This window comes from Hylobates moloch, unplaced genomic scaffold (assembly GCF_009828535.3).
Source record: "Hylobates moloch isolate HMO894 unplaced genomic scaffold, HMol_V3 SCAFFOLD_4, whole genome shotgun sequence".
Taxonomy (NCBI): domain Eukaryota; kingdom Metazoa; phylum Chordata; class Mammalia; order Primates; family Hylobatidae; genus Hylobates; species Hylobates moloch.
In genome coordinates this window covers 32,468,278-32,491,880 of record NW_026652279.1, presented here as the reverse complement: position 1 = coordinate 32,491,880, position 23,603 = coordinate 32,468,278, and the positions used below count along the sequence as shown (strand labels likewise).

The 23,603-nt window shown below is 58.0% G+C and overlaps 1 protein-coding gene across 2 annotated transcripts in view; it reads right to left on the bottom strand.

Moving 5' to 3' along the window:
- PLXND1 (plexin D1) overlaps nt 1-23,518 on the bottom strand; it is a 51,785-nt gene extending 28,267 nt beyond the window's left edge. Inside the window, exons 1-8 of one of the 2 annotated variants that reach the window (XM_032149827.2) lie at nt 22,171-23,518; nt 5,911-6,087; nt 3,160-3,291; nt 2,744-2,844; nt 2,524-2,653; nt 955-1,132; nt 695-803; nt 144-246 (exon numbers count right to left, since the gene is read on the bottom strand). In XM_032149827.2, the coding sequence (XP_032005718.1) occupies nt 144-246; nt 695-803; nt 955-1,132; nt 2,524-2,653; nt 2,744-2,844; nt 3,160-3,291; nt 5,911-6,087; nt 22,171-23,481 (2,241 nt within the window). In that variant the 5' untranslated portion in view covers nt 23,482-23,518. The remainder of the gene's footprint in view (nt 1-143; nt 247-694; nt 804-954; nt 1,133-2,523; nt 2,654-2,743; nt 2,845-3,159; nt 3,292-5,910; nt 6,088-22,170) is intronic. The other variant, XM_058437338.1, reaches the window with a different exon arrangement.
- Between the last annotated feature and the right edge of the window lie 85 nt (nt 23,519-23,603).

Here is a 23,603-nt window from a genome sequence, read left to right as displayed (position 1 = left end):
CCGTGGTATGTGATGAGCCCCATATAGCCGTTAAAGCCAAAGCTAAGGAGGAATATGCAAAGGCATTGAAACGCTCTCAACGTGAATTTTTTAAAAAAGGTAATGAAATAGTAGAGGCGGAGGGGCCCCCCAGCCTGGCTTACCATGGGGTTTGGTGAGGCCTCACACCGAGACTGGTTGGAGACACAGGAGTGCTGCTGGCTGCACCAGAAACAGGGCCACTGTGCCGACAGGCAGCTGGTACAGCTGGAAGACAAGGAAGCCCCTCAACTCCTGGTTCCCCACCCCTCAACTCATCCCTGTCCCAGGACCTGGAACCCAGAAGGCAGATCCCAGCACAGGGAAAGGTCTTTCTCATCATCAGGGCTGCCTGGGAAAGATTGGGTCTTTAAGGCAGTGAGCTGCCTGCTAACAAGAGGTATACAAATAGGAGTTAAAAGAGATGGGGCCTTTAGAAGACTAAACTGAGTATAATCAAAGCACTTTGCCCTGTCCCACCTGGCTGTCCACAGAGGCCGGGCATCAGGCATTTATTGTAGAATGAATAAATGTGCTGGTGAATGAACAACTGAGGGGCCTATCTACCTCTACAATGCTATGATTTTTCTTCTCAGGGCCCCCTGAAAGCAAAGACCCTTCCTGGGGATGCGTTCCTCCCTCCACCACCTGGAGGCAAGCCCCACAAGCCACTCACGCTGTGTGGGGGTACACTTGTGCAGTGCGGCTGCAGTCGTAGATGGTGAAATTGGCCTTGACGATATTCCGCCCATTGACCCTCACAGACATCTCGACAGTCACGTCGTCTGGAATGGATGAGGGAGCCAGGGGAAGACATGGGGGCAGGGGATTGCCACCAGCATCAGAAGCTGTGACCTCTGGCCCCCTGCCATCCCCATGCCTGACAGTCCACCGTTCTGCCCCTCTGGGGCTGTGGCAACAGCACAGCGTGCTTACCCTGGTTGGGGAGGAAGGGCGGAAACTGGTCCCTCGGCAGGAGGTTGCAGTAGGCAATCTGGTGACCAAAGGCAGGGCCCGGGACCCGAGCCACAGTGCGGATGTTGTTCCCATAGTCACAGGCCATCTCCATGCCACTGAGGCTGGGCAGGCTGCCCGAGATCTGCAGGATCATGCCCTGGGGGCAAGGAGCCCTCAGCTCTGGGGGCCCAGGCTATGCTCCTCACAGCCTGCCCCAGGGCTGTGCACCAACCCAAGGTCTGGCACTGCCTGAATGTCCCCTGGGGGAAGGAGTAGTGGTAGCCAGGACTCAGGGCCAGAGGGCTATGCCCTACATGTGACCCGCTGAGCCTCAGTTTCCCCAGCTGCAAAATGAAACATCATCTTACAGTGGTCAAGAAGGTTCTGCATGATCTGGCCCCCGTGACCTCTGATCCCATCCCCTAATACTCTCCAAAACAGCTGATCTTGTTTCTACTTCAGGGCCTTTGCACTGGCAGTTCCCTCCAACCAGACACTCTTTCCAGATGCTCACCCTGGCTCCCCTCCTGCATATCTTACCTGACCTGACCTGAGATGTCTGCACCCACAACCCGCTCCCCACCCCTGTTCTGCTTTCGTTTTCTCCACAGTACTTAGCATCACCTTCAGGTTTTATCTTGTCTATTCTCCTCCCCCATAAGCCTGGGGCCAGGGGTCTGTCTTGATCACTGATATGTCCCCAAAGTCCAGAACTGTGCTTGGCACATAGTAGGTGGTCCATAATATTTGTCCAATGAATGAAATGACTGAATGAATGAGGGAAGGACTCTGTGACATGTGATAACGGCAGGGCAGGGCAGAGGAGCCCCAGATGCTGAGCAGCTACAGGCCAGAGCCGGGCTGTCAGAGCCCCCCAGGGTGAGAGAAGAGGACCCTCATCCTCAGAGAAGTCACTGAGAGCCAGATGCACGAACCCCAGGCCTGTCTGACCCTTGGCTCCCACCCTTTGCCGGGGCCCAGAATCCCCCACCGCCAAGGCTACCTGCCAGAGCCCCTCCTGGCACAAGCTGGGGGGAGACCCAGCTCCCTGCACTGCAGGTTTATCTGTTTCTGAGAAGGAGAAATTTCAGTCTGGCACCTAGTGGTCCCTCTCCCCATCCCGTTCTAGGAAAAGGTGGGTGGAACTCACTGTCCTCCAAGCCTCCAACTTGTACCCTCCCTCCTGGGTCTCTGGAACCTGCCTCTTGAGTTTAGATTCCAGCTCTACCACTCCCTAGCTATGCGACCTGCAGCAAGTCGTTTCACCACTCGGTGCCTCAGTTTCCCCATCTGTAAAATGAGGATGTTAAAAGCATCTGCTTCATAGGGTGTATGAGGCCTAACGGAGGTGGACGTCAAGCACAGAGCACGTGCCTGGCACTTACTAGTTGGTCAGGAAAGCCCAGTCATTGTCACTGTTCTCATTATTTGTCTTCAGGTCCTTGGGGCACCATGGGTGGGAGTCTCCACCTCTCGGGGCCTGGGTGCTGGGTGAAGGGAGGCTCCCCTCTGTGTCCCGAGCTGGGTCTTGCCTCCCCCAGGACTCACTGGGTACTCCTGGTGCACATCAATCTCGGCAGGCAGGACGGTCATGGCAGGACAGCGGCTGGGGCCCTCGCTGGCACTGGTCCAGAAATGCTGCTGGCTGGAATTGGCGCAGTCCTGCTGCAAGGTGCACCTGGGGCAGCACCGCAGGGTCAGGACCCAGGTCAGCTCCTCCCACCCCAACAGCCCTCCTGGCCCAGCTGTTGCTGGTCTCCAGCCTCACCGCGTCTCCAGGGCACACCAGCCGCAGTAGGCATCCGCCGCACCCACACAGTCCCCACAGGTGGAGTGCACGTTGCAGGCAGCGACCTTCACCCTGGCCATCTGGGGGCAGAGGTGGGGGCCCAGCTCAATGGGACTGCCAGCCTCTCCCTTGGGGAGGCGGTATGGTCAGCATGGCGAGGGCCAGGAGAGGCTGGGGAAACTGAGGGTCAACACTCTAATGGGAGAACACGGGAGACAAGGCTTCCCTGCAGAGGCGAGGTCGGTGTTGGGAGGCGCGGGACAAGGTGGAGTTAGCAGATAAGGGAGATGGAGGAGCAGGGTACTCCCGGCAGAGGAACAGCGTGTGTAAAGGCCAGGCAAGCAAGAGGGCTCAGCTGGTGCTGGGATGGCGTTGGGCTGGGGCTCTGGCCTCACCTGGTGGGACGTCATCAGGTAAAGATAACCGGAGTCTGCTGGGTCAAACTGCATGACATGGTGCACGGGCTCCCCATAGGCCACAGTCACCACCCGCCTGCTCACCACCTGCATGCTCTCGTTCAGGGTGATCTGTGGGGGTAGTGGGCATCAGGGTGCTGGGGCCCATAGCAGGGGAGGCCAAACCCAGGAGACAACCTGAGCCCAGGTCTGGGGGCTCTGCCTCCCCATTCTGTCTTGGACCTTTCAGGAGGGGCGGGAAATCACAGGTGTGCAGGGAAGGGCACAGGGCCTGGCCTCGATGCTTCTGCCTCTGCTGTGCCCCCACCAGGAGCTCCTTCTGGGCTCTTCTCCAAGGCATCCCACCCTGTGAATGTGTGCAGGCTTTGTAGTTTACAAAACGTGCTCTGGGAGGCTGTTAGGCACCATGGCTAAGGGCAGGGGCTTGGGTTTGGATTCTGGCTTTGACACCGAGGAGCTCTACAATGTGTAAGTTGTACAAGCTGCCTCCCCTCTCTAAGCCTGTTTCCTGAGCTAATGGGGCAGGCGGGCCATGAGCATTAAATAAGACACAGGCCAGGCTGATGGGGTCAGGCCCGGGGAAGCTGCTAGGCTGCACGTCTCATTCCTCCCCCCACGCCCATTTCACCGAGGAGGAATCTGAGGCTGGGAGCGGCCGAGGGAGTTGGCAAGAGACGCAAAGTGAAGAGATCACAAGGCTACAATGCAATACCAGGCCCGCCTGACCCCACAGTCCAAGGCTTAAGGCTGGGGGTGTGGAACCAAGGTGCAGGGAGAAGGAAGACCAGGATTATCTGGGGCCTGGAAGCTTCTCTGGCTCTGAGGGACCCTCTGCGTGTCCTCCTGAGGATGACAATACCGATCAGAGCCCCACCAAACTCTGCTCTTTTTTTCCTGGCCCTGCCTGTTCCCAGTGTGCTGTCTTGTCTGGGCCCTACCAGGCCCCAGGCTGGGCATTTTGAGATGGGGCCAGTGGTCTGGACACCTCCCAGGCCAGTCCCTGCCCCAGCCTTCCTCCTGGGCCTCCCAAACCCTTCATGGCTCCCTTCTGCTTATGGAATGAACCTGTTCTGGCACTCGAGGTCCTGGTGATCCAACCCGGACAACCCCAGCTTTATCTCCACTCCCTCAACCCTGCTCACACCTTCCAGCCTCCAGGCATTTGCCTATGCTGTGCTCTCCTCTGGAATATTCCTTCCTGTTCCCCTTCTACCAATGCACACGAGGCCCAGAAGCCTCTACACACCAACTCAAAATTACCTTCTCCCCAGGCTTCCACGGGCTTTGTCCCAGCCTGAGACATTCCTGTCCCAGGTGACCTCTTGGCGGAGCCTTGCAGGGGCTCAGGCCACTGCCTGCACCCCACCCCTATGTCCAGGCATCCAGTGGACATTCAAGTCGTTTCCACTCCTTCAATTATTTATTGAGCAACTACTGTGCCCCAGGGCCTGTGCTGGGTGTGGCGATTTAAGGCCCGAGCAGGGCAGGGTTGGCTGGAGACAGAGGCCACACTGTGCAGGGTGGTGGGTGAGGGGCTCCAGGCCGTGGTGGGGTGTGGGCCGTGGGCCAGCTCCTGCTGTGTGACTCTGGGGCAGTCATTTCCCCTCTCAGAGCCTCAACGTCCTCATCTGTGGCATGGGAATCCCTTGCAGGGGTGTGAGAATTAAATGAGAGGATGCCCTTTAGGCTCTGGGTAGACAGTAGGCGCCTAACAACTGCAGCCTCATGGGCGTCGGGGGTGGGGGAGGGGCCTGGCTCATGTTCCCAAGCCAGGACACTGAGGCTCGCAGGGGAGAAGAAACTGCCCCCAGGTCACAAAGCTGGAAGCAGCAGAGCCAGACTCCGAATGTGAGTATCTGACCCCAAACCACGAGCCCCACTGACAAGCCCCACCTCCTTCCTCTCCCCAGCCGCAGCGGTGGGGTCCTGGGACTCCACTCCCCATGCCCACCCAGCCTACAACGTCTGCCCAGGCAGTGGGTGGGGGGGACTTGGGTGATCAGATCTGGGTAGTTAGGCCGGGCCTGGTGCATGAATAGAGTGGTGGCGCTTAGCTGAGTCTCCCAAGAGGGAGCAGGAGAGATGGCTGGGTTGGGGGCAGGTCCAGGGCTGCACCTGGGGGTCTGGCCCAGGCTCCACCATGTCTGTCCCGCCCCAGAGGAGGGAAACTGGATTTTGCGCATCTCCTCCCAGCTCCAGGAATCTCGGGGCCACGGGCTGGGGTACAGTTAACTCTAGACACCAGTCACCCTGGGACAGGGTGGCTGGCAGGGCTGGGGAGGAGAAATGAACGAGCATTCCTGCTTACCAGGCCATGGCCTTACCTTGCCAAAGCCTCACAACAGTTTACAGCCCTTAACAGACAGGGAAACTGAGGCCTGGAGAGAGAATATGTGTTGCCCAAGGTCAAAGGGCCAGCAAATGGCAGGGCCCAGACATTTGAACTCAGACCCATACGGTTTCAAAGCCCTGGTCCTAGAGCCTCTGAGAGAAGCACCCTCTCTGAGCCCTGGTTTCCCTTCTCTGTATGGACGCCACCTATATTATGAGCAGTAGTGGCAAAAACAGACTTGCAAAATACTTTGTAAACTGTAAAGTGCTAGGCGAATGGGAGAAAACAAAGGGTCAGGCTGGACCTGTAGCAGCCCTGTGTACAGACTGACCCCCTCAGCCAACTCCCAGAGGAGCCTCCCGCCCCCACCCCTCCCCCCATCCCCACCCCATACCTACCTTGAGCAGCCTCCCGTTGACCGTGCCCAGGAAGACCGCTGTGTAGTTGTTGACGCTGGCCACGGCCACGGAGGTGAGGCCCGGGGTGCGGAACACGGGCGTGGCCTTCAGGGGCTGCAGGATGGACAGCGGGTGCTGCAGGTGAGCAGCTCCACAGTCCAGCTGCTCTGGCTGGAGCTGGAAGAGGAACGGCACGTCAGATCCCAGCTCCAGAACCTTGCCCGGCTCCCTGCCCACACAGCTGGCTGGGATCTCAGGCCCTGGTATCAGAGCTTTCAAGTCTTGTTCCTACTTTATATCCCCAGTGCTCAGCTGAGGCCCAAACACAAACGGGACCCCATCCCCAAGCCTAGGCCTGCCCTGACTCAGCGTCAGTTACAGAGCTGTTCCAAGGAGATGATGTTCAAGGTATGTGGGAACGAGCAGGCGAGGGAACAAGGTCAGGTTTGATTTTAAAGAGTCCAGGGAGGCCGGCCAGGGTGAGAGCTACACCCCCACACCCTTGGGCTGCCCCTCCTGGTGGGGCACAGCTGGGAAGAGTAGAGGAGTCCACACCAGATGACCGGAGGCCACTGTCAGCCTCAGCTTAACCCGCTGGCACCCAAGAGGTGTCCCTCTTGCCTCGGCTGTTTTCCTGCAGCCCCGGCTGGCTCTGTGTCTCCACAGCAACCATGGGCTTTCCTCCTGCCAGGTGTCTGCTCTGACCCCAGGACCACCACCCCAAAGCCCCAGCAGCTTGCAAGACTCCAGGTGGAGGCCTCCCTAAACTGCAGCCTTTCTTTCTCTCGCCAAGCACCTATCCCCTCATCTGCCCACATTACAGGGGGACAAACAGGCTGGGTGTGTCTGAATGCACAGTCCCATGTCCACATCAGCCCAGCATCACCCATGCTCTCCAGCAGCAAGTCAGCTGCGGCTCACAGGGCAGCTGTGAGAGCTGATCCCATGTCCAGGCTGTTCCCTGAACTTGTTCCTACCTTCCCTCCCTTCTCCTGGGTCTTGGTATGTTCAAAGGTTCCTGGTGCAATTTGCACAAAAATAGAAAACAGGCTTCCAGGAAGTGACCCTGAGACAATAACTGTGCAACTCCGCAAACACAGGCACAAGGGTGGTGCAGAGGAGTGAAAAGGGCACACACACGTCGGATGGGACTGAGTGCGTCCATCATGCTTATCATCCAGGAGAGCAGCCCCCATCCCGCAGTGACACCATAAGCCCATACTGATTACAAGAAAAGTCACAGGATGTCATGGGCCCATTTTGGTAAAACTGGTGCATAAACAATAAATAGTCACAACAGTAAACATAACAACAGGCCACATTTACTGGGAACTGACACTGTACCAGGCCAGTGCACTGACTCCCAGAATCCTGGCAGCCCTGGGGGCCCTATCTCACAGATGGGGAAACTGAGGCTCAGAAGGGAAAATGGCTAACTGCAATGTCACGCCCCCAGGGCTGACCCAGGTAGCAGACTTGAGCCCACGCCTCAGCTGCATTTGGACATCAGAGGCTCAGAGCAGGACCCAGGGAGGTCACTGGAAGGCAGCATCGGAACCATCTTTAGGGCAAAGCTTTAGAGATTTTTCTTTTTAAATTTCTTGTCTGTGCTTTTTGCAAGCTTAAGCCACAGATGATGTGCCTGCCTGGTTTTTGCACAAAGGCTCAGCTAGTTTTCAAAAGAAAGCAATAAATAGTGGGTCCTTCTGTGCTTGGGCAAATAAACACAGTTGCGGCCGGATGGGCTTCTAGGCTGGGGCTGTTTCCAGCATGTCCCTGGGGGCCGAGCCCTGAGCCCAGAGGTGTGATGGGCTGGGGATGCCCTGGACCAACGTACAGGAGGGAATGGTTTTCCGGAGGATGACGGCGCGTGACCCAGGCAAGGCACTTCGCCTGTGAGCCTCATTTTACTCAACTATAAAATGGGTATATCCACAGTGTTTTCCACTTAGAGGCTGGGATGAATCATTTGTTTTAAAGTGTTTGCACATGCCGGGCGTGGTGGCACGTGCCTGTAGTCCCAGCTACTCGGGAAGCTGAGGCTGGAGGATCACTTGAGTCTAGGAAGTTCTGGGCTGTAGTGCGCTATGCTGATTGGATGTCCGAACTAAGTTTGGCATCAATACAGTGACCTCCCGGGAGCGGGCGACCACCAGGTTGCCTAAAGAGGGGTGAACTGGCCCAGGTCGGAAACGGAACAGGTTAAAGTGTTCGCACAGTACCTGGCCCACAGTAAGTGTCCAGGAAGTGTTAGCCGATACTATTGTGTTTCGGACATGACTGCTGCTTATGTTATTATTATGAAGTAAAAGTTACCCATGTTCAACTGCTGATCAAAAAAGAAAGAAAATTCAGGGCAAATCATGCCTACCTTAAAGCTTTTGAGCAGCCACCCTCTCACCTGGACAGCCCTCCCAGCCCTCTTCATTTTCCAAGACCACTCTTGCCCCCTACACTGACATTTCCTATCTGCTAACACAGCTGCCAAATGAGCCCTTTAAAAATGTAAAGCAGGTCTCCCCCGATTCAAGCCCCCCTATGGCTTCCAGGACACTCAGAATAAATCCTGAATCCTAAATCCTCCCGTGGGTCCCCTGATCTCCTAACTCCATCTCACACCTCCCTCGCCCTTGTTTTTTCACCCCAGCCACACTGGCCTCATTTCTGTGCCTCAAATATCACAAGCTCGTTCCTGCCTCAGGACCTCCGGCCTGGCCGCTCCCTCTGCCCGGGAAGCCATTCCCCCCCACCCCCCCAGAGCTGCATCATTGGCTCCTCCTCTCTCTCAGCGCCAGCCCTGACCTTCACAGCCCTGGAAGGTGGGTGCTGAGCAGTCTCCCCAGCTGCCCCAACCAGGCCGGGTCCCACCCCTCAGCAACCCTGCAGCTGCAGGGAAGAGGTGAGGTGGGATCCTCACCACTGTGAGGGATGCTTTCCCTAGGGGCTAGGTAACTGAGTAACTTTTTTCACTGAATATGAATTACTTGCATCATTTAAAAATAAATTGTTTAAAATTAAATTTGTGAATCCCCCCCCACCAAGGGAACATAAGTTCTGGAAGGGGACACCTGGGAGGCCCCAGATGACACCTTTGGGCATACCCTGACATCCAGCCAGGGTGCGGTCCTGGGAAAAGGCGGACCAGGCGCCCAGCTCGGGGTGATCTGTGGACTAGGGCAGCAGGGAGGAGGGGAGCAGGGGAGGGGAGCTAGCTGGGAGCCGGCTCCCCCCCCCCCCCCCCCCCCCCCCCCGCCGCCTGCCGGCCCTGACTTTCACAAGCCATTAATTCTGCACCGAAGGAATTTTCTAAAAAGCCTTTCCCCCAGCTTTTTTTCCCCTTATCCTAAAATAAATTTTTTAAAAAAATTTTTAAAGGAGAAGTAAGCCTTCGGCTGCTCCGAATGATCTGTGTTCCGAGGGGGAAGCTGATTCTCCAGCTGCCAGGGGAAATCACAAGGCAAACCAGCTCAAAAACGGAAGCCCAGCCTGGCGGGAAGTGCCGCCCCTGCTGGGGGAGGGGGATGCAGGCCGGGGGAGGGGCACACCGGACTCGGGAACCAGACGTCCTGAGCATGCTGGCCTCGGCTGAACTCCGTCTCCAGGGGCAGTTAGCCTCACAGGCCCAAAATACCCCCCGACCCCAGCACCGTCCTCCTTCAAGGCTAATGAGCATGAGTCTTTCAAAACTCAAGTTCTCCTGAGAGCAGGGAAGGCTCGGCTATCCTCGCAGCGCCCTCCAAGTCACAGGGCCATCTTCCTCTCACACAAAGCTGGTCAGACCCTCCCTATCTACAACACGGCTCCCGGTTGTCCTCGGGATCAAGCCCCAGCTCTCCAGCCTCGCATTCAAGGCCTTCGTGCCCCAGCTCCTGCCAGCTCCCAGGCCTCCAGTCTCGCTCCTCCCTCTGCCCCACCTGCTGCGCCCACCACATCAGTCTCCGCAGGTCCTGGAACGTGCCCACACCTCATACCTGGGGCTCTTGTACCATTGTAAATGTCCCCTCAGCAGCCAATGCCCATCCCATGCCTCTGAGCCATTCATACTCCCCTTGGCACTTCAGCACCCGCCGTGTCTGGACCCATGCTGTTCCCTCTCCAGGCATGCCCAGACGGCAAGTTTTCAAGATGTGGCTCAGCCCCCCAACTCCTGTGATGGCACTGTGCTGGTCACCTCTCCCACACTTCCCATGGTAGCACATGCATGACATTCTCCAGCATAGAGCCTGTGCTCTGGAGGGAATGTTTACAAAAGAAAGGAACCTAATTTTGACTAAAGTGTGAATGACTGTATTCAGCTGCTTTCTCTCTAAGTCGAGTGATTGAGAGCAACACGGCCATGCTGGGTGCTGGAGAACTGAGGGAAACGTATGTCTACTCTGCGTGTGGCAACAAAGGGAGGCGGGTATTCAGGCCCAGGCTGCACTGGCTGCTAGCTTCAGTTCCTGTAAAAACCTCACTTTATCCCCCTCTCACATGGGATGAGCAACCGCCACTGGTTTCGGCCCCGTTTTGAGAGCAGGATGCCCCCTCCCCCTCCAGCTGGCTCCCTCCTGGGGCCAAAGCTCAGCTCTGCCCACTCTCCCATTAAAACTCTGACATATTGATTTTACTACCAGCTGTAATTGCGTTGACTTTCTCTCCCCAGGAAGCCAGTTGGAAGGAGCGCTTCAAGAGCCCGGCTTCTCAGGCCTCACATCCTGCCGCAGACCCACCGCAGGTGGCACTATGAAAAGGATGCGGCATTAACAGTGGGCGCTGCGGCAGGCTGCAAAATCCAGCGGTTCCGTCACAGGTACAGACTACATGGCTACTACACCGGCTGTGGAGGCTTTGCACTTGAGAAGTGAGGGCACCTTCCTGCCTGAAGTGTTTGATTGTTTATGATCCTGGGAAAGTCAGGTTTCCTTGCCACAGAGCGGAAATTTGCCACAGAGCTAAAAGCACACGATCACTTTGGGGTATTAAGACTACAGGGTGGGCTGGGTGCGCCATGGCTCACGCCTGTAATCCCAGCGCTTTGGGAGGTGGAGGTGGAAGGATCGTCTGAAGCCTGGAGGTCAAGGCTGCAGTGAGCTATAATTTCACCACTGCACTCCAGTCTGGGTGACAGAGACCCTGTGTCAAAAAAATAAAAAGACTGCAAAGTGGCTGTAGCTCACTACATCCTGGCCGGGGACTGGGCTGTCTGGACCCCCCAGCTCCTCCCAAAGCTGGGCTCCTTCCCATTCATCCTTCACAGGAGCCAAAGAGAGCTTTTAAAACTGCAAAGCGCTTGATGCAACGTGGGCTCCTGGAAAAGAAAGCAGACGTTCGCGGAGTGCCGTCTGGAGTTTAGTTGGGAGTAAAGAACAAATGTTGGCTTCTTAGTTTTGACAAACGTACCACGGTAACGGTAAGATGTTAGCAATGGCAGAAACTAGGGGACAGGTATACAGGAATTGTCTGTACTATCTTTGTAACTTTCCTGAAAATCTAAAATTATTCCAAAGTAAAAAGTTTATTTTGTAAAAAAATCCCCGCAAAGCAGGTCACATCTCCTGTGCAGCTCAACAGCTTCCCATGGTTCCCTAGTGCTGTCAACACAAACCCAAACTTTGCTCCTGGGCCCTTGAAGCCCCACTCAATCTGGCCCTGACTTCTGTGGCCTCTCTCAGCCCCCGTCCCCGCCAACTCCTCCCTCAGCTTGGATAGCCCAGGTAGGGCCAGTCCTCCTGGGCTCCCCTAAGTGGAGCCCATGTGGCACGGGCTCAGTGGTGGCCCGTGGACTGTGTCCAGTCTCAGTCCAGCAGCCCAGCCGCACACAGCCAGGCCAGGGTATGAAGCCACACCTGTGACTCCCAGACCCCAGCTCCTCCCACTTCAGCATGCACTGCTCTCAGAACACTGCACAAGCTGACACCTCTCCTGAGAGTAAACTGAGGCAAGGAATGAGCCACAGGCCCACTGTGTGCCAGCCCTGGGAGGGGGCAGGACGGACTTGGTCCTGGGTGGCCTCTGGCAGCAGCCCCCATGCCAGGGAGGAGACCACCTGCAGCTGAGAAAGAAAATACCAGAGCCTTCAGGGGTGACCAAGAGGCTTCCTGGAGGGGCTGTGAGGATAAGATGGCCAACCAGGCCTAGCACCACGGTCAGGAAGCCTGGCCTTAGCCACAGAGGAAAAGCAGCCTGGAGGAGCACGTTGGAGAAACCAAGGCACAGAGAGGAGCAGAGGCTTCAGACAAACGGCAAAGGACACAGCAGCTCTGGCAGACCCTTCAGGGAGGCCTGCCTTGGTTTCCCTGACCCCTCTGGAAGAGGCGGGTCACCCAGCTCCAGGGCTCTGAGGTTATCCAGGCCAGCTGGACACCATCTGGAAGGGCTGGAGCCAGCCAGCCAGGCCGCCCTGAGGGCCAACACACAGCCTGGGCGTGATCTACCCACCCACCCCAAACAGGCACGGCCTGGAAGAACAAGCCCCAGGCAGGCTTAGGTCACAAGCCTGGCTAGATTAAGGACCTACTGTGTGACACTACAGCTACTGGGGGCACCTTACAGCCCTGGGGATGCGCGCACGCGCGCGCGCGCACACACACACACACACACTCTTGCTGCATACCCATTTTACAGATGAGAAAACTGAGGCTCCCGACTAAGTCTCACAGCTCTTACCTCACTGTGGGAGGCACCATCCCCTTTGAACCTCGGACTCCACATCTGTAAAATGAGACAGCAATAGCACCCACCACCTGGGGCTTATGGAAGGACTGAGCTCATAGGAGCCTTCAGTGCTAAGCACTGTAGGTGCTCAATAAATGTTCCCGGTCGGGCGTGGTGGCTCACGCCTGTAATCCCAGCACTTTGGGATGCCAAGGCGGGCGGATCACGAGGTCAGGAGATCGAGACCATCCTGGTTAACACGGTGAAACCCCGTCTCTACTAAAAATACAAAAAATTAGCCGGGCGCAGTGGCGGGCGCCTGTAGTCCCAGCTACTTGGGGGGCTGAGGCAGGAGAATGGCGTGAACCCAGGAGGCAGAGCTTGCAGTGAGCCGAGATTGCGCCACTGCACTCTGGGCTGGGAGAAAGAGCGAGACCCCGTCTCAAAAAAAAAATAAAATAAAATAAAATAAATAAATGTTCCCAATTAGCTATGCAGGCCACGGAGCAGAGGCTCAGGAGCTCCCGAGGACAGGGACAAGCCACTCCACCGCTTCCTGAAGTCAAAGCATCCGAGGCTGGATGGGCCACACCGCCCTCACCAAGGACGCGGTAGTGGGAGCTCTGGCCTTAGCCTGCTCTGCCCTGGCGCCTGGGAACCACCACCACAGTCGCTGACTCAAGCAACCATTGTTTAGTTAGCTGGACGCAGCCCCCAGACACCCAGCTCCCCCTTCTTAAAGCTGTTTCTCATTCCGGCCCGGCCTGGCCCCATTTCCAGCTCCCCTCCCCCTGAGTCCCAGAGGAGCACAGTGTGGGATGGGCAGCCAGCGGCTCTTCCCCGGCCCAGGGAAAAGGCTTCCCTCCCCTCAGCAGGAGGGGCAGAGCACGAAGCCAGTCTTTCCAAGCCCTGGAACAGTTTCCCTCCCAGCTTCCTCCCCTGAAGGGACTCCAGGCCAGGAGCCGAGAAATAGTTGCCTCTCCAGGGAACACTGGCAGTTCCCTCCTGGGGCTGGGGGGACTTGGAGGTTCAATCTCACACCCTCCTCCCAAGCCCCGGTCTCCTCGGGGTCCAGCCTGCATGCCTGGCCGCAGGCTGTGCTCTGCAGCAGGACTCTACCGCTGGTCCCAGAGTCATCGCACGACCGCTGTGGACACAGCCAAGAAGACAGGGCTGCTTGGAGCCTTGCGCAAACATCTCCGGGCTGGATTCCATGAGCTGGGGACACAGAGGTGACAACGGGGCTCTCTCTCCAGCTGCCCACATCCCAGCTCAGAGGCCCAGCCCCAGGATGGGGAGGGGCAGCTTTATCATAGTAACAGTACAGTAGAGTGACTGTAGCAAGCAGCTGTGTGCAGTCTGCTTTGTGCTGAGACCTCTTTCTGTATTATCTCATTCAACCCTCATCACACCCTGAAAGAGTTGATGCTGCTTTACAGTAAAGGAAACTGAGGCACACAGAGTTGAAGTGATTTGCCGAGGGGCACACAGCCGGAACGGCCAGATCCAAGCCTCCAGTGCAGGCCTGCGGGCTCCAGATCCCCGCCCTTAACCACAGCCTCCCCACCCGCCACTCTGCTGGGAGCCACCAATAGTTGCCGGGAAATCAGCTGCTTGGAGCTGGAAAAACCCTGGGTTTTGAGCTGGGGAAACTGAGGCCCATCAAGGTGATGGCCGCTTCTAGAGAGCTCAGTCACCTCAAACAAAGATAGTGGGCAGAGGCTGGAGAAGGGCACAGGCAAGGGGGTTTGGCCACTTTCCTGGGCCTGGCCTCCACTCCAAGGCCTCTGCCCGCGGGCTCCCCCCCATTATTTACCGATCAGAGCATAAAGTGCTACATGATTAACGCCCCACTGGGGCCTTGTGGGGCCTCGTAATGGAGCTGCGAGCTTCCCTCCCCCTCCAGCACATGATTTATCAAGTTTCAGGGTAAAGGACGGTGGACTGGGCGGGGAGGGCCCCCACTGGCGCTGGCCCCCAGATCTTGACTGCATTGAATATCAGCCGAGCGGGGTGGAGCAGGGCCCCTGCCACTGGACGCCTGTCTGGGCGGCCTGTTTGGTTCGGCCCTGGCTCAAACACGGCCTTTGGAAAGAAGAAAACGGCTGCACTTGGGGGGCGGTGAGGATCCAAGTCCACGTGGCTGGCACTTGGAGACTTTCTGGGCCTGTCCCCACTTGGGAACCGGCTGGTTTCCATGGCAATCCCCACATGGCTGTCAGAGCTGGAGAGGCCCTTGGGAGTTACCTGGTCCAGACACAGTGGGGGCTCTGGGTGAGCGCCTCCGCCTCTGGATCCTGCCAGCACCTGGCAGGGCCAATACAGACCAGCAGCCGCAGGGTCCCTTCCGGAACCAGATCAGCCATGTCTCTCCTTTCCCCAAAGTGCTACTGGCTCCCGGCAGCCCACAGGACAGCATCCAAGTCCTTAGCCTGCAGGCAAGGCCCAGCACACTCTCAGCTTCCCCTCGGCCTGCTACCCAAGCCACATTCCAACATCTCTAAGCCTTTGCCCCTATCGTGTCCTCTGCCTGGAATGCCTTCCCCAGCCCCATCTGTCAAGTGCTGCTCCAACCTCCCCTCCTCCAGGAAGCCGTCCTGCACTCCTCTGGTGAGCTGGTCATCGTGTGGCACCTGTCTGATGTCATGACCTCCTCCCTCACCATTCTGGGGGCTCCTGGAGAGGGTCCAATTTGTCCCTCTTGGGGGCTGTCCTGTAACAAGCTGAGCCTCCTCCCATACTCACACACTCTAGAGAGCTCCCCACCCAGAGCCTGGACGGGCATGCGATGTTACCAAGGAGGTGCTGGCCGCTGGTGTGTGAGGGTGGAGACAGCCACAGGCCCGGTAGCAGGAGTCCACACCAGGGGGTCATCCTAACCCCAGCCCGGGACCATGACGGGCACTGGGGCTGGGCAGCTCTGCAGGCCACCCTGAAAAGCCCTCACTGCTTCTCACAGGGGCCTCAGAGGAGGCAGAAGTTCCCTGGGTCTCAGTTTCCTTACCTTTAAAATGGGCCCATCCACCCCTTCCGACACCCTCCAGCTCACACCCCTTCAGTCAAAGATTTTGGAGGAATGAGGGGTCACAGGCGCTGCAGCCAGAAGCCTGCTCCACCTGGAGCACCACGGTCACACACCACGGTGTGACCTCAGGCAAGATGCTTAACCCTTCTGGACCTCTGTTTCCCCTTCCGTAGACTGGGGATAACACTCATTTCATTCAGGTTCTGGGGAGATTAAAAGATATGTAAAGTGCTCTGCAAAGGGCTAACACAGAGAAAGTTCTCAAGCAACAACCACAGTAATTACGACATGACGGGGCAGTTCTGGCGTCAGAGGGAAGGCTTCCTTGCCACTCCATGGCCCAACTCCGGGGTCGCAGAATGGAGGCCTAGGAAGGGGAAGGGACCACTCTCTCCCGGGGCTCCTGCCCTCCCGCTCCTGTCCCAGTACACACCACGTGTCTTTGTTCACGGCAGCAACCAGGACATGGAACCCAGCTGGTTTCCTTAATCTCCATGGAGACTGGGAGTCACAGGCGGGTGAAGCGGACTTTGCAGAGGGCATTTCTGCCGGGCCCGATGCAGCGTGGCCCTTGCTGAATGCCGCCAGGCCACTCCAGTCTTCCCTGTGCTGAGCCCACTTTATAGATGGGGAAATGGAGGCTCCGAGAAGGGATGGGACTTTCCACAGCTAGGAAGGGGAAGAGGCAGGATTTGAATCTGGGAAGTTGGCCCCAGGGTCCTGCACTCACCTATCGATGTGCACCTGCCTGGCTGTGGAAGGCCTCACTGTGGGCATATCCAGGGCACTGACAGATCCTCCACTCACCCTCCTGGGTGGACCATCATTCACATTGACCATTGAACCCACATCTCTCATTTGCACACCCAAAGGGCCAGGGGCTCACTCCTTCCAGAAGCCGATGATTGCATTTTCAGACAAATGCAACTAGAAGTTCCCCGCCTCCCCCGACTTCCTCAGGAGGCTGGGTCAGCCCCCACCCCCAGTGTGTGGCCTGGCCTCTGCAGATGCCCCAGCCTGCCTGAGTCACTGCTATCACAGTGGGCCCTGCCTGAATCTCTATGGCCCAGCCAGGGGGGAACTGCAGAATTCCCCGCCATGGAGAGCTCACAGCTCACCAGCCACCAGGAAGAGGACTCCTGCTTCTATATGCGGATCCAGACCCTCACTCCCCAGCTGTGTGAGCCAGGGGAAGTCACTTCCCCTCTCTGGGCCTCAGTTTCCCCTTCTGTAAGCTGGGGATGATGATGACGCACTGTCTGCCTGACCAGGGGAGGGGCAGCCATGAGGTCAACCATGTAGGTGCTTGTAAAAGGCCTGCAGAGCGCGAGCTCGGTGACGGTTTTTATTCACTCCAGGGAGCCCACAGGTCTCTTGCCCTCAAGACAGTGCTGCCCTGGACTCCTCAGCCCGGGCACTAGAACCCATTCTCTCCATCTCAGCCTCTGTGCTGGGGCTGGGACAGCACCCGACACACCCTTGCTGCGCCCCGGCGTCTAACCCACCCCTGCCTGCCTTCAGGCCCTATTTGATCTCATCTCCTTCAAGGCCCTGACCCTCTCTCCTCTGAGCACTCCCTGTCCACTGAGGCCAGTTTTTTCCGGTGTCTTTTCTCCCTCTTGATACTAATACCTGTGCCTGCCATTTCCTGGGCACTGCACGTGAGGTTTTATTTTATGTATTTATTTTTTATTATGGGCAGCCCCCTAAGCCAGAGTAGGTTGAGAGAGACACCCCTGAGATTTTAATCTACCCACATCCTAGGAGGGAGGCATAAGACCTGTTTTATAATGAGAAAGAATGAGGCCCAGAGAGGGTAAATGACTGGCCCTGGGACACACAGCTTATGGACTGTATGCCCATGTACCTGGGGGTCGAGACATTCTCAGGGCTGGGAGGGATGTCTCCTGGTCCAAGCCCTATCTGTCTCTCCAGGCCAGAGGGTCATCTCAGACAATCCTCCTAGAACCCCCTCTCCTAAATCCTGCCAAGTGTCTCTGCTTGCACCCTTGGTCACTGGGAGATCACTCCCAGCCCCCAGCCCAAACTCAAATGTAAAGCCCATCTTGGAAGCTCTCTCTCCCTCCGCCCCCACCTGGCATCTCAGCCCCTAAATTGGTGCAAAAAAATGTCTTCTTGACGACGTGCGCCCACCCACTGCATGCCAGTTTAAAACTGCCTGATGGTTTTTTTCCACCTTTACTATAAAAAGACACCTTGAAAATGCTGCACTGACATTGGCCTGTCGGTATTCCTTTTGTTTTAAAAATACAAATATTATGGTCATTCATAGGTTGGGGAGAAAGACTTGGGGAAGGAAGGTAGACTCAGCCTGCCCCACCTTGTTGGGGGGGGGGGGTGATGCTGTGCCTCAGTTTCCCCCATCAGTGGCACTCAACAACTTCCCAACTGGCTTGCACTCCAAACAGGCTGTGATTGGAGGAAAGGGATGCAAGCTACATGCAATGGAGGCTAATTTCTTCACTCAGTTTCTCTTGAAATATCTTAACTGCCCCAAATACGTTGAAAACAATCAGGGACAAAGTTGGGGACTTCTGAGGGCTGTTGGGACCGAGCTTCTCTACCTCTGGCCTCACACTTCAGCAGCTTCTCCCTTTGGGTTCTCGGGAAGAGGGCGGAGGGCAGAGGGTAAGTCCTGCCAGCTGGGAACCCGGAATGTCGGGAGGCCATCCTGACCCAGGCTCTGGAGTTGTGGGCAGCTCGAGGGATTCCTGCCGGGGCCCAGGGTTCTTCATGAGACCCTCAAGCAGGAGCGAGAGGCTGGGTTTCCAAAGGCCTGGCTGAGCTGCCCCACTTGCAGGTCATTTGGCCCTGGGTTCCTGCCCCATGTGCAGCCCCACCCAGGCCACCTAGTGCCAGTGCCAGAGAAACCCGGCCAGATGGGACCAGGAGAAAAAAGGATTCTAGGCCCCTGGTTCTCCCCAGACCAAACTCATCCTCTTCCCCAGAGGTACTGCATCACATGCCCCACCCCATGGGCACCAACATCTATCCTGTTGCTGGGCCTGACTCTGGGCAGCTTTCTGCTCCTCCATCCCACCACTCCCCACCACTGGGGCTGCATCCCAGCTCCTAAATCTGTCCAGAGCCCACCTGCCACCCTCCAAGCCCTCAGCACTGCTGCAGACCAGGCCAGCCATGTCTCCAGAGAACAAGGCCGGCCCCATCTCCCCATTGCCGCCTGGCACCCACCACAGAGCCTGGCACATAGTAAGTGCTCAAGATATATTTGCGACTGAGTGAAGGAATCTATTCCCGGGAGGCGGCCTCAGCCTCTCAACCACTCTCCCTCCTCCATTGCTCATTCTCACCAGCTACCTAGGGGCTTTCTAAAATAATATGTAGAAGAATTGTAGTCATTGCAAACAGGCACCAGGTACATAAATAATCTCATTTAATACCCCCAACAGCCCTAAGAGGCAGGTATTCACGAGCATTGCCCTTCTGCAGCAGGGAGACTCAGGTGCCCGCTGAGACCACTCCACTCCTCTGGCTAAAACCCTTCATGGCTCCCAGGGCCCCAGGATAAAGTCCAGGTTCCCCAGGATGGTCTCCAAGGGCCTCCCTGGCCCTTGTGTCATGTGTTTCCCACTCTACTCGCCTGGCCACGCAGACCCCCTTGAGCCCGCTCACAGCCTTCGCACAGGCTGCTCCCTTTGCCTGGACCCCTTTCCTCTTCTCCCGCCTTATCTGGCTGCCTCCTGCTCCTCCGCCCCCTCCACTGGGCTCCCTCCACCCTCATTCTCCCTTTGCAGCATGCATTGCCCTGTGTATAAGTGCCTGGTCACACATCCGTCCACGGCTCGCCTGCCCAGCTCACAAGAGTAGAAACAAAATGAGTTGCCATTGGTTCCCCAGGGCACAGCATGGGACTGGGCTCACAATAGGGACTTAGTAAATGTCTATGGAGGTGTCATCTGGGGCTAGAAGTAGGAGATGGTGGGGTCTTTACGGCTGCAGAACAAGCCAGATTAGGTAACTGCTCTCCAGGACCAAGCAGAGACCTGTGCTAATAATGTCCCTTAGAGTAATAACAAGAAGAGCTGCCATCTGCTTGGTGCTTACTGTGTACTCTGAGCTGCATTTATCAATTCATTTAGTCCTTAAAACAACGCTTTGGAATAAGGATTGCTTTTACTGTCCCCACTTCACAGATGAAGAAACTGAGGCCCAGAGAGGTTAAATTCCTTGGCAAGGTCACACAGCTGAGAAGTGACAAAGTGGGACTTGAACCCAAGCAGCCTGATGCAAAGTCTGGGTTCTGAATCTGTCGCTGCATAGCTGGCAACAGCTTGGAGCAAGAATAATGATCCCTCCCCCGCTCCTGCCCATGCTAGAGGCCCAGACCGGGGACCTTGAGCACCTCTGGGAAATACTGCCAAGTAGCACTGGCCTGTGCCCACAGCGGGCACAGGGAAGAGGAGAAGGGTGTGGAAAACACAGGGAGGGTGACCAAGGAAGGCCGCAGCCGGAATCTGTGGCCTTGGAGTGGGGAAGAGGCCCTTGGCCACTCTGTCCTGGGGCTGTGTCCCTGGAGAGGCCCTGTCCCCTTAGGTAGAGAAGCTCCAGCCCCCCTCAGCTGGGTGAGTCACTGCACCGAGGGACCGGACCGTGGGAACCAGAATGGTTCTTGCCAGAGTGGGAGGGAACCCTGGGCTGGCCTGAGGAATCCCACAGATCAGCTCACACCAGAGGGCCGGGACACAGGGCCTGAAACTACAGGAGGAAGGCCCTCAGCCCACAGGACACTTCTCTCCGTTCAGCGACTCCCCACTGAGACCCCCAGTGCCAAACACAGTTGCTTGGGAGATGAAGCTCTGGGGTGGAGATGGTGGATGAACCAACCATAGCACTGGGCAAGCAGCCCCACCACCCCTTAGACTGTCTGCCCTGCTCACCCACCGTGACCTTTACTTTCAGGGTGGCTGGCCAGATGGTGGGCAGCTGTGGGAGCCGGACCTCGACCTCAGGAGAAGGAATCTGCATTTTCTCAAAGCCCCAGTGTTCGGCCCGCCCACAAGGGAATGGTTAATCTCATGAAATTCTTGTCACAGCCACGGAGAAGGGACAGGGTGGGGCCCCAAGGAAGGCTTGGGATCACCACAAGAAGGGTGAGTTCTGCATTTTGCTGATGGAGATGCAGCTTCCTAAGGGAATGGCAGGCAGTGGGGCTGAAGTGGGCTCCCCAGACTCAGATGGGTGGAGGGTATGGGAAAGGCCCCATTGTCATTCTGGAGCCTCATTCCTCAAGGTGAACCATGGGGATCAACAGACCCAGCTCCCAAAGCCAGTGTGAGGAGCAATCCCTTGCCAAGAACTTCCTTTAGGGGAACCACACCAAGTCCCCTCCCGCACCCTAGTCATGTCAACACACCTGCTGATCCCCTCAACCTGGCCCCCCTTGCTATTGCCCAACCCAGCCTCAGACACCTGGGCCCCATACCCACCTGTACTCCTCCTCATTCCCCACTGAGCCCCACGGCCCTCTCCTGCCCCCAAAACACCACTGTTCACATGCCTCCATTCTCCTGGCCCTGGCATCTGCCCACCCCAGCTGCCTGGGACTCCCCCAGAACACACACATTCTGAGATCCAAGTCCAGAAGGCAGCAAAGGCTGGGAATTAAAAACACAGATGCTGAGGCTAGACAGGCTGGATTCAAATCCACCTCTGCTAGTGCCCAACTGTGTGATCCTCAGCAAGTTACTTAACCTCTCTGTGCCTGTTTCTTCATCTGTAAAATGTGATGAGAATAGAGGCTATCTAAGAGGCTTGTTCTGAGAACTGGGAATTGTGACATGTGATGCCCCTAGCTGGCAATCCACAGGTGCTATTGTTTACCCCAGACTCCCACACCTGGTATGTACTAGGTGCTCAGGAAATATTTGCAGAATAGGTGAATAAAAGTTGGCCTCAGGCACACACCTGTTTGCCAACCATGCGGCCTCCTCAGAGTACCGACTCACACCCAAATACCTGCGTCCCCTGCCACGCACGTCCCACTGCACACCTAGCCCTGTCCCGTTGTACCAGTGTCCTGCAGTACATCTGTCTGCCCTATGCGTCTTCAGGTCCCAGCTTGCTGGCACACAGGTCCATGCAGACATCTGCAGGGCCCTGGTGCACACCTGTGTGCCTCCTTGCACACCTGCCACACCCATGCACGCATCACCAACGTGCAATGGTAGCTCTGACAGGCTCACACAGTGGCCCCAGAAGACACCTTTGGTCAGGCATGCAGTCACTTACTGGGCCCTCAGTATGCACCTGTGACCCCCACGTGCATACCTGGGCTTTATGCGCACCTGGGTACCTGTGGCCACTTGGACCCCTCCCAGTACGCCTAGGTATGCGCGCCCGTGAGCCGGCACTCACTTGAGTCCCTGCACATGCCCACCTGGGCCATACAGGCGCCAGTAGTAACCTTCAGGGAACACCTGTATTCTCGCGTGCACACCTGGGTTCCATCTGGGTCTCTGCGCGCTCCCACCTGTGATCCGCTCAGTTCACGACCCGCTCGGTTCCCGCCTGCCCCCGCCCCCGCCCCCGCCGCCGCCGCCGCAGCCGCCTGGGTGTACCTGGATGTTAAGCTTGCGCTCGCAGGCCGGCCCCGTGCCCTGCACCACGCTGTCGAGCACCGCCACCACGTCGGGCGCCGGTTCCACGAAGCAGGCAGTGCGCGCAGCTCGGATGGCGGCTCGCACGTCCGCGAAGCGGAAGGCGCAGAGTGCTGCCGGAGCCGCGCGGGCCGCGGGGGATCCCTGGGGCCGCTCGAAGACAGCAAAGAGCCGCTCCCGGGCTGGGAAGACCGACACCAGGCGGCTGTAGAGGTCGCCGCGGCCCGCGCCGCCCGCGCACTGCAAGCCCAGCTGGATGTAGGACTCGGTGAGCTTCTTGGCGTCGCCGCCCGCGCCGTGGGGCAGGCAGATGCGCGCCAGCAGGCTCCGCGCCTGGCTCTCCTTGTCGCCCGCGCGCGCCTCGCTGTTGAGCGCCAGGTACGCATAGGACTGTGCACCCGGCGGCGGGTCGGACGGGTGCAGGAAGGCGCTCACGAAGCCCAGCTTGTGCTGCTCCTTGGCGCCCTGCTTGATCTTGAGGATGTTGTCGTCGGAGGGGTTGAGGTCGAAGGTGAAGAGCTTGGCCAGGTCGCCGCGCGCGTCCAGGGAGCGGATGGCGATCTCGGGCGTGTTCTCGAAGCGGTGGTCCTCCAGGCTGCGGTTGCGCGGGAAGAAGGAACTGCCGTAACCGGTGTACGTGGCGCCCACGAGCAGGCGGCTGCCCCCCGCGCCCGCGGCGGGAGGCAGCACCAGCCCCACAGTGGACGCGTTCGGGTGGTTGGCCGCCACGTTCAGCATGCTGGGGAACACCGTGACGGGCTCGGCGGGCGGCGCGGCGGGAGGGAAGCGCACGGCCACGGCCGAGATGTTGCCCCGGCGCCGCAGCTGGCAGAAGCCCTGGTAGATGGACCCGCACACGACCACCAGGCCCTGGCCGGGGTCCAGCTGCAGGATCTTGTTGTAGTTGTCCGTGAGGCGCCGCGGGTGCTCGCACGAGGCCTGCGGCAGCTGCGGAGCGTGACACAGCGGGCTGTCGGGCACCGGGCCCACGGCCGCCTCGGCCTCCAGGCTCAGGTTGGCGCCCGACAGCTGATAGAGGCGGTTGACGGCCGCCAGGTACACCGTCCCCGCCGCGCCGTCCAGGGCGAAGTTGTTGGTGGGTGTGGGCGAGGGGAACCGACGCTGGATCTCCAGGGCGCCGGCCCGCGCCGTCCCCAGGAGCAGCAGCAACAGCAGCGGCACCGGGCACCGCGGCGGCGTCTGGAACGGCGGGGGGCTGGCGGCGGCGGCCCGGGCGCTAAGGGGTGCGCCGCCCGCGGCGCGAGGAGCCATCCGGGCGTGCGCGGGCTGCGCGGCGCGGCGAGTGCATGGGGCGCGGCGCGGCCGGGAGCCGGGAGCCCGGAGGCGGCGGGAGGCGGAAGACACACGATTGCTGCTGCTCCTGGGGACGGCGC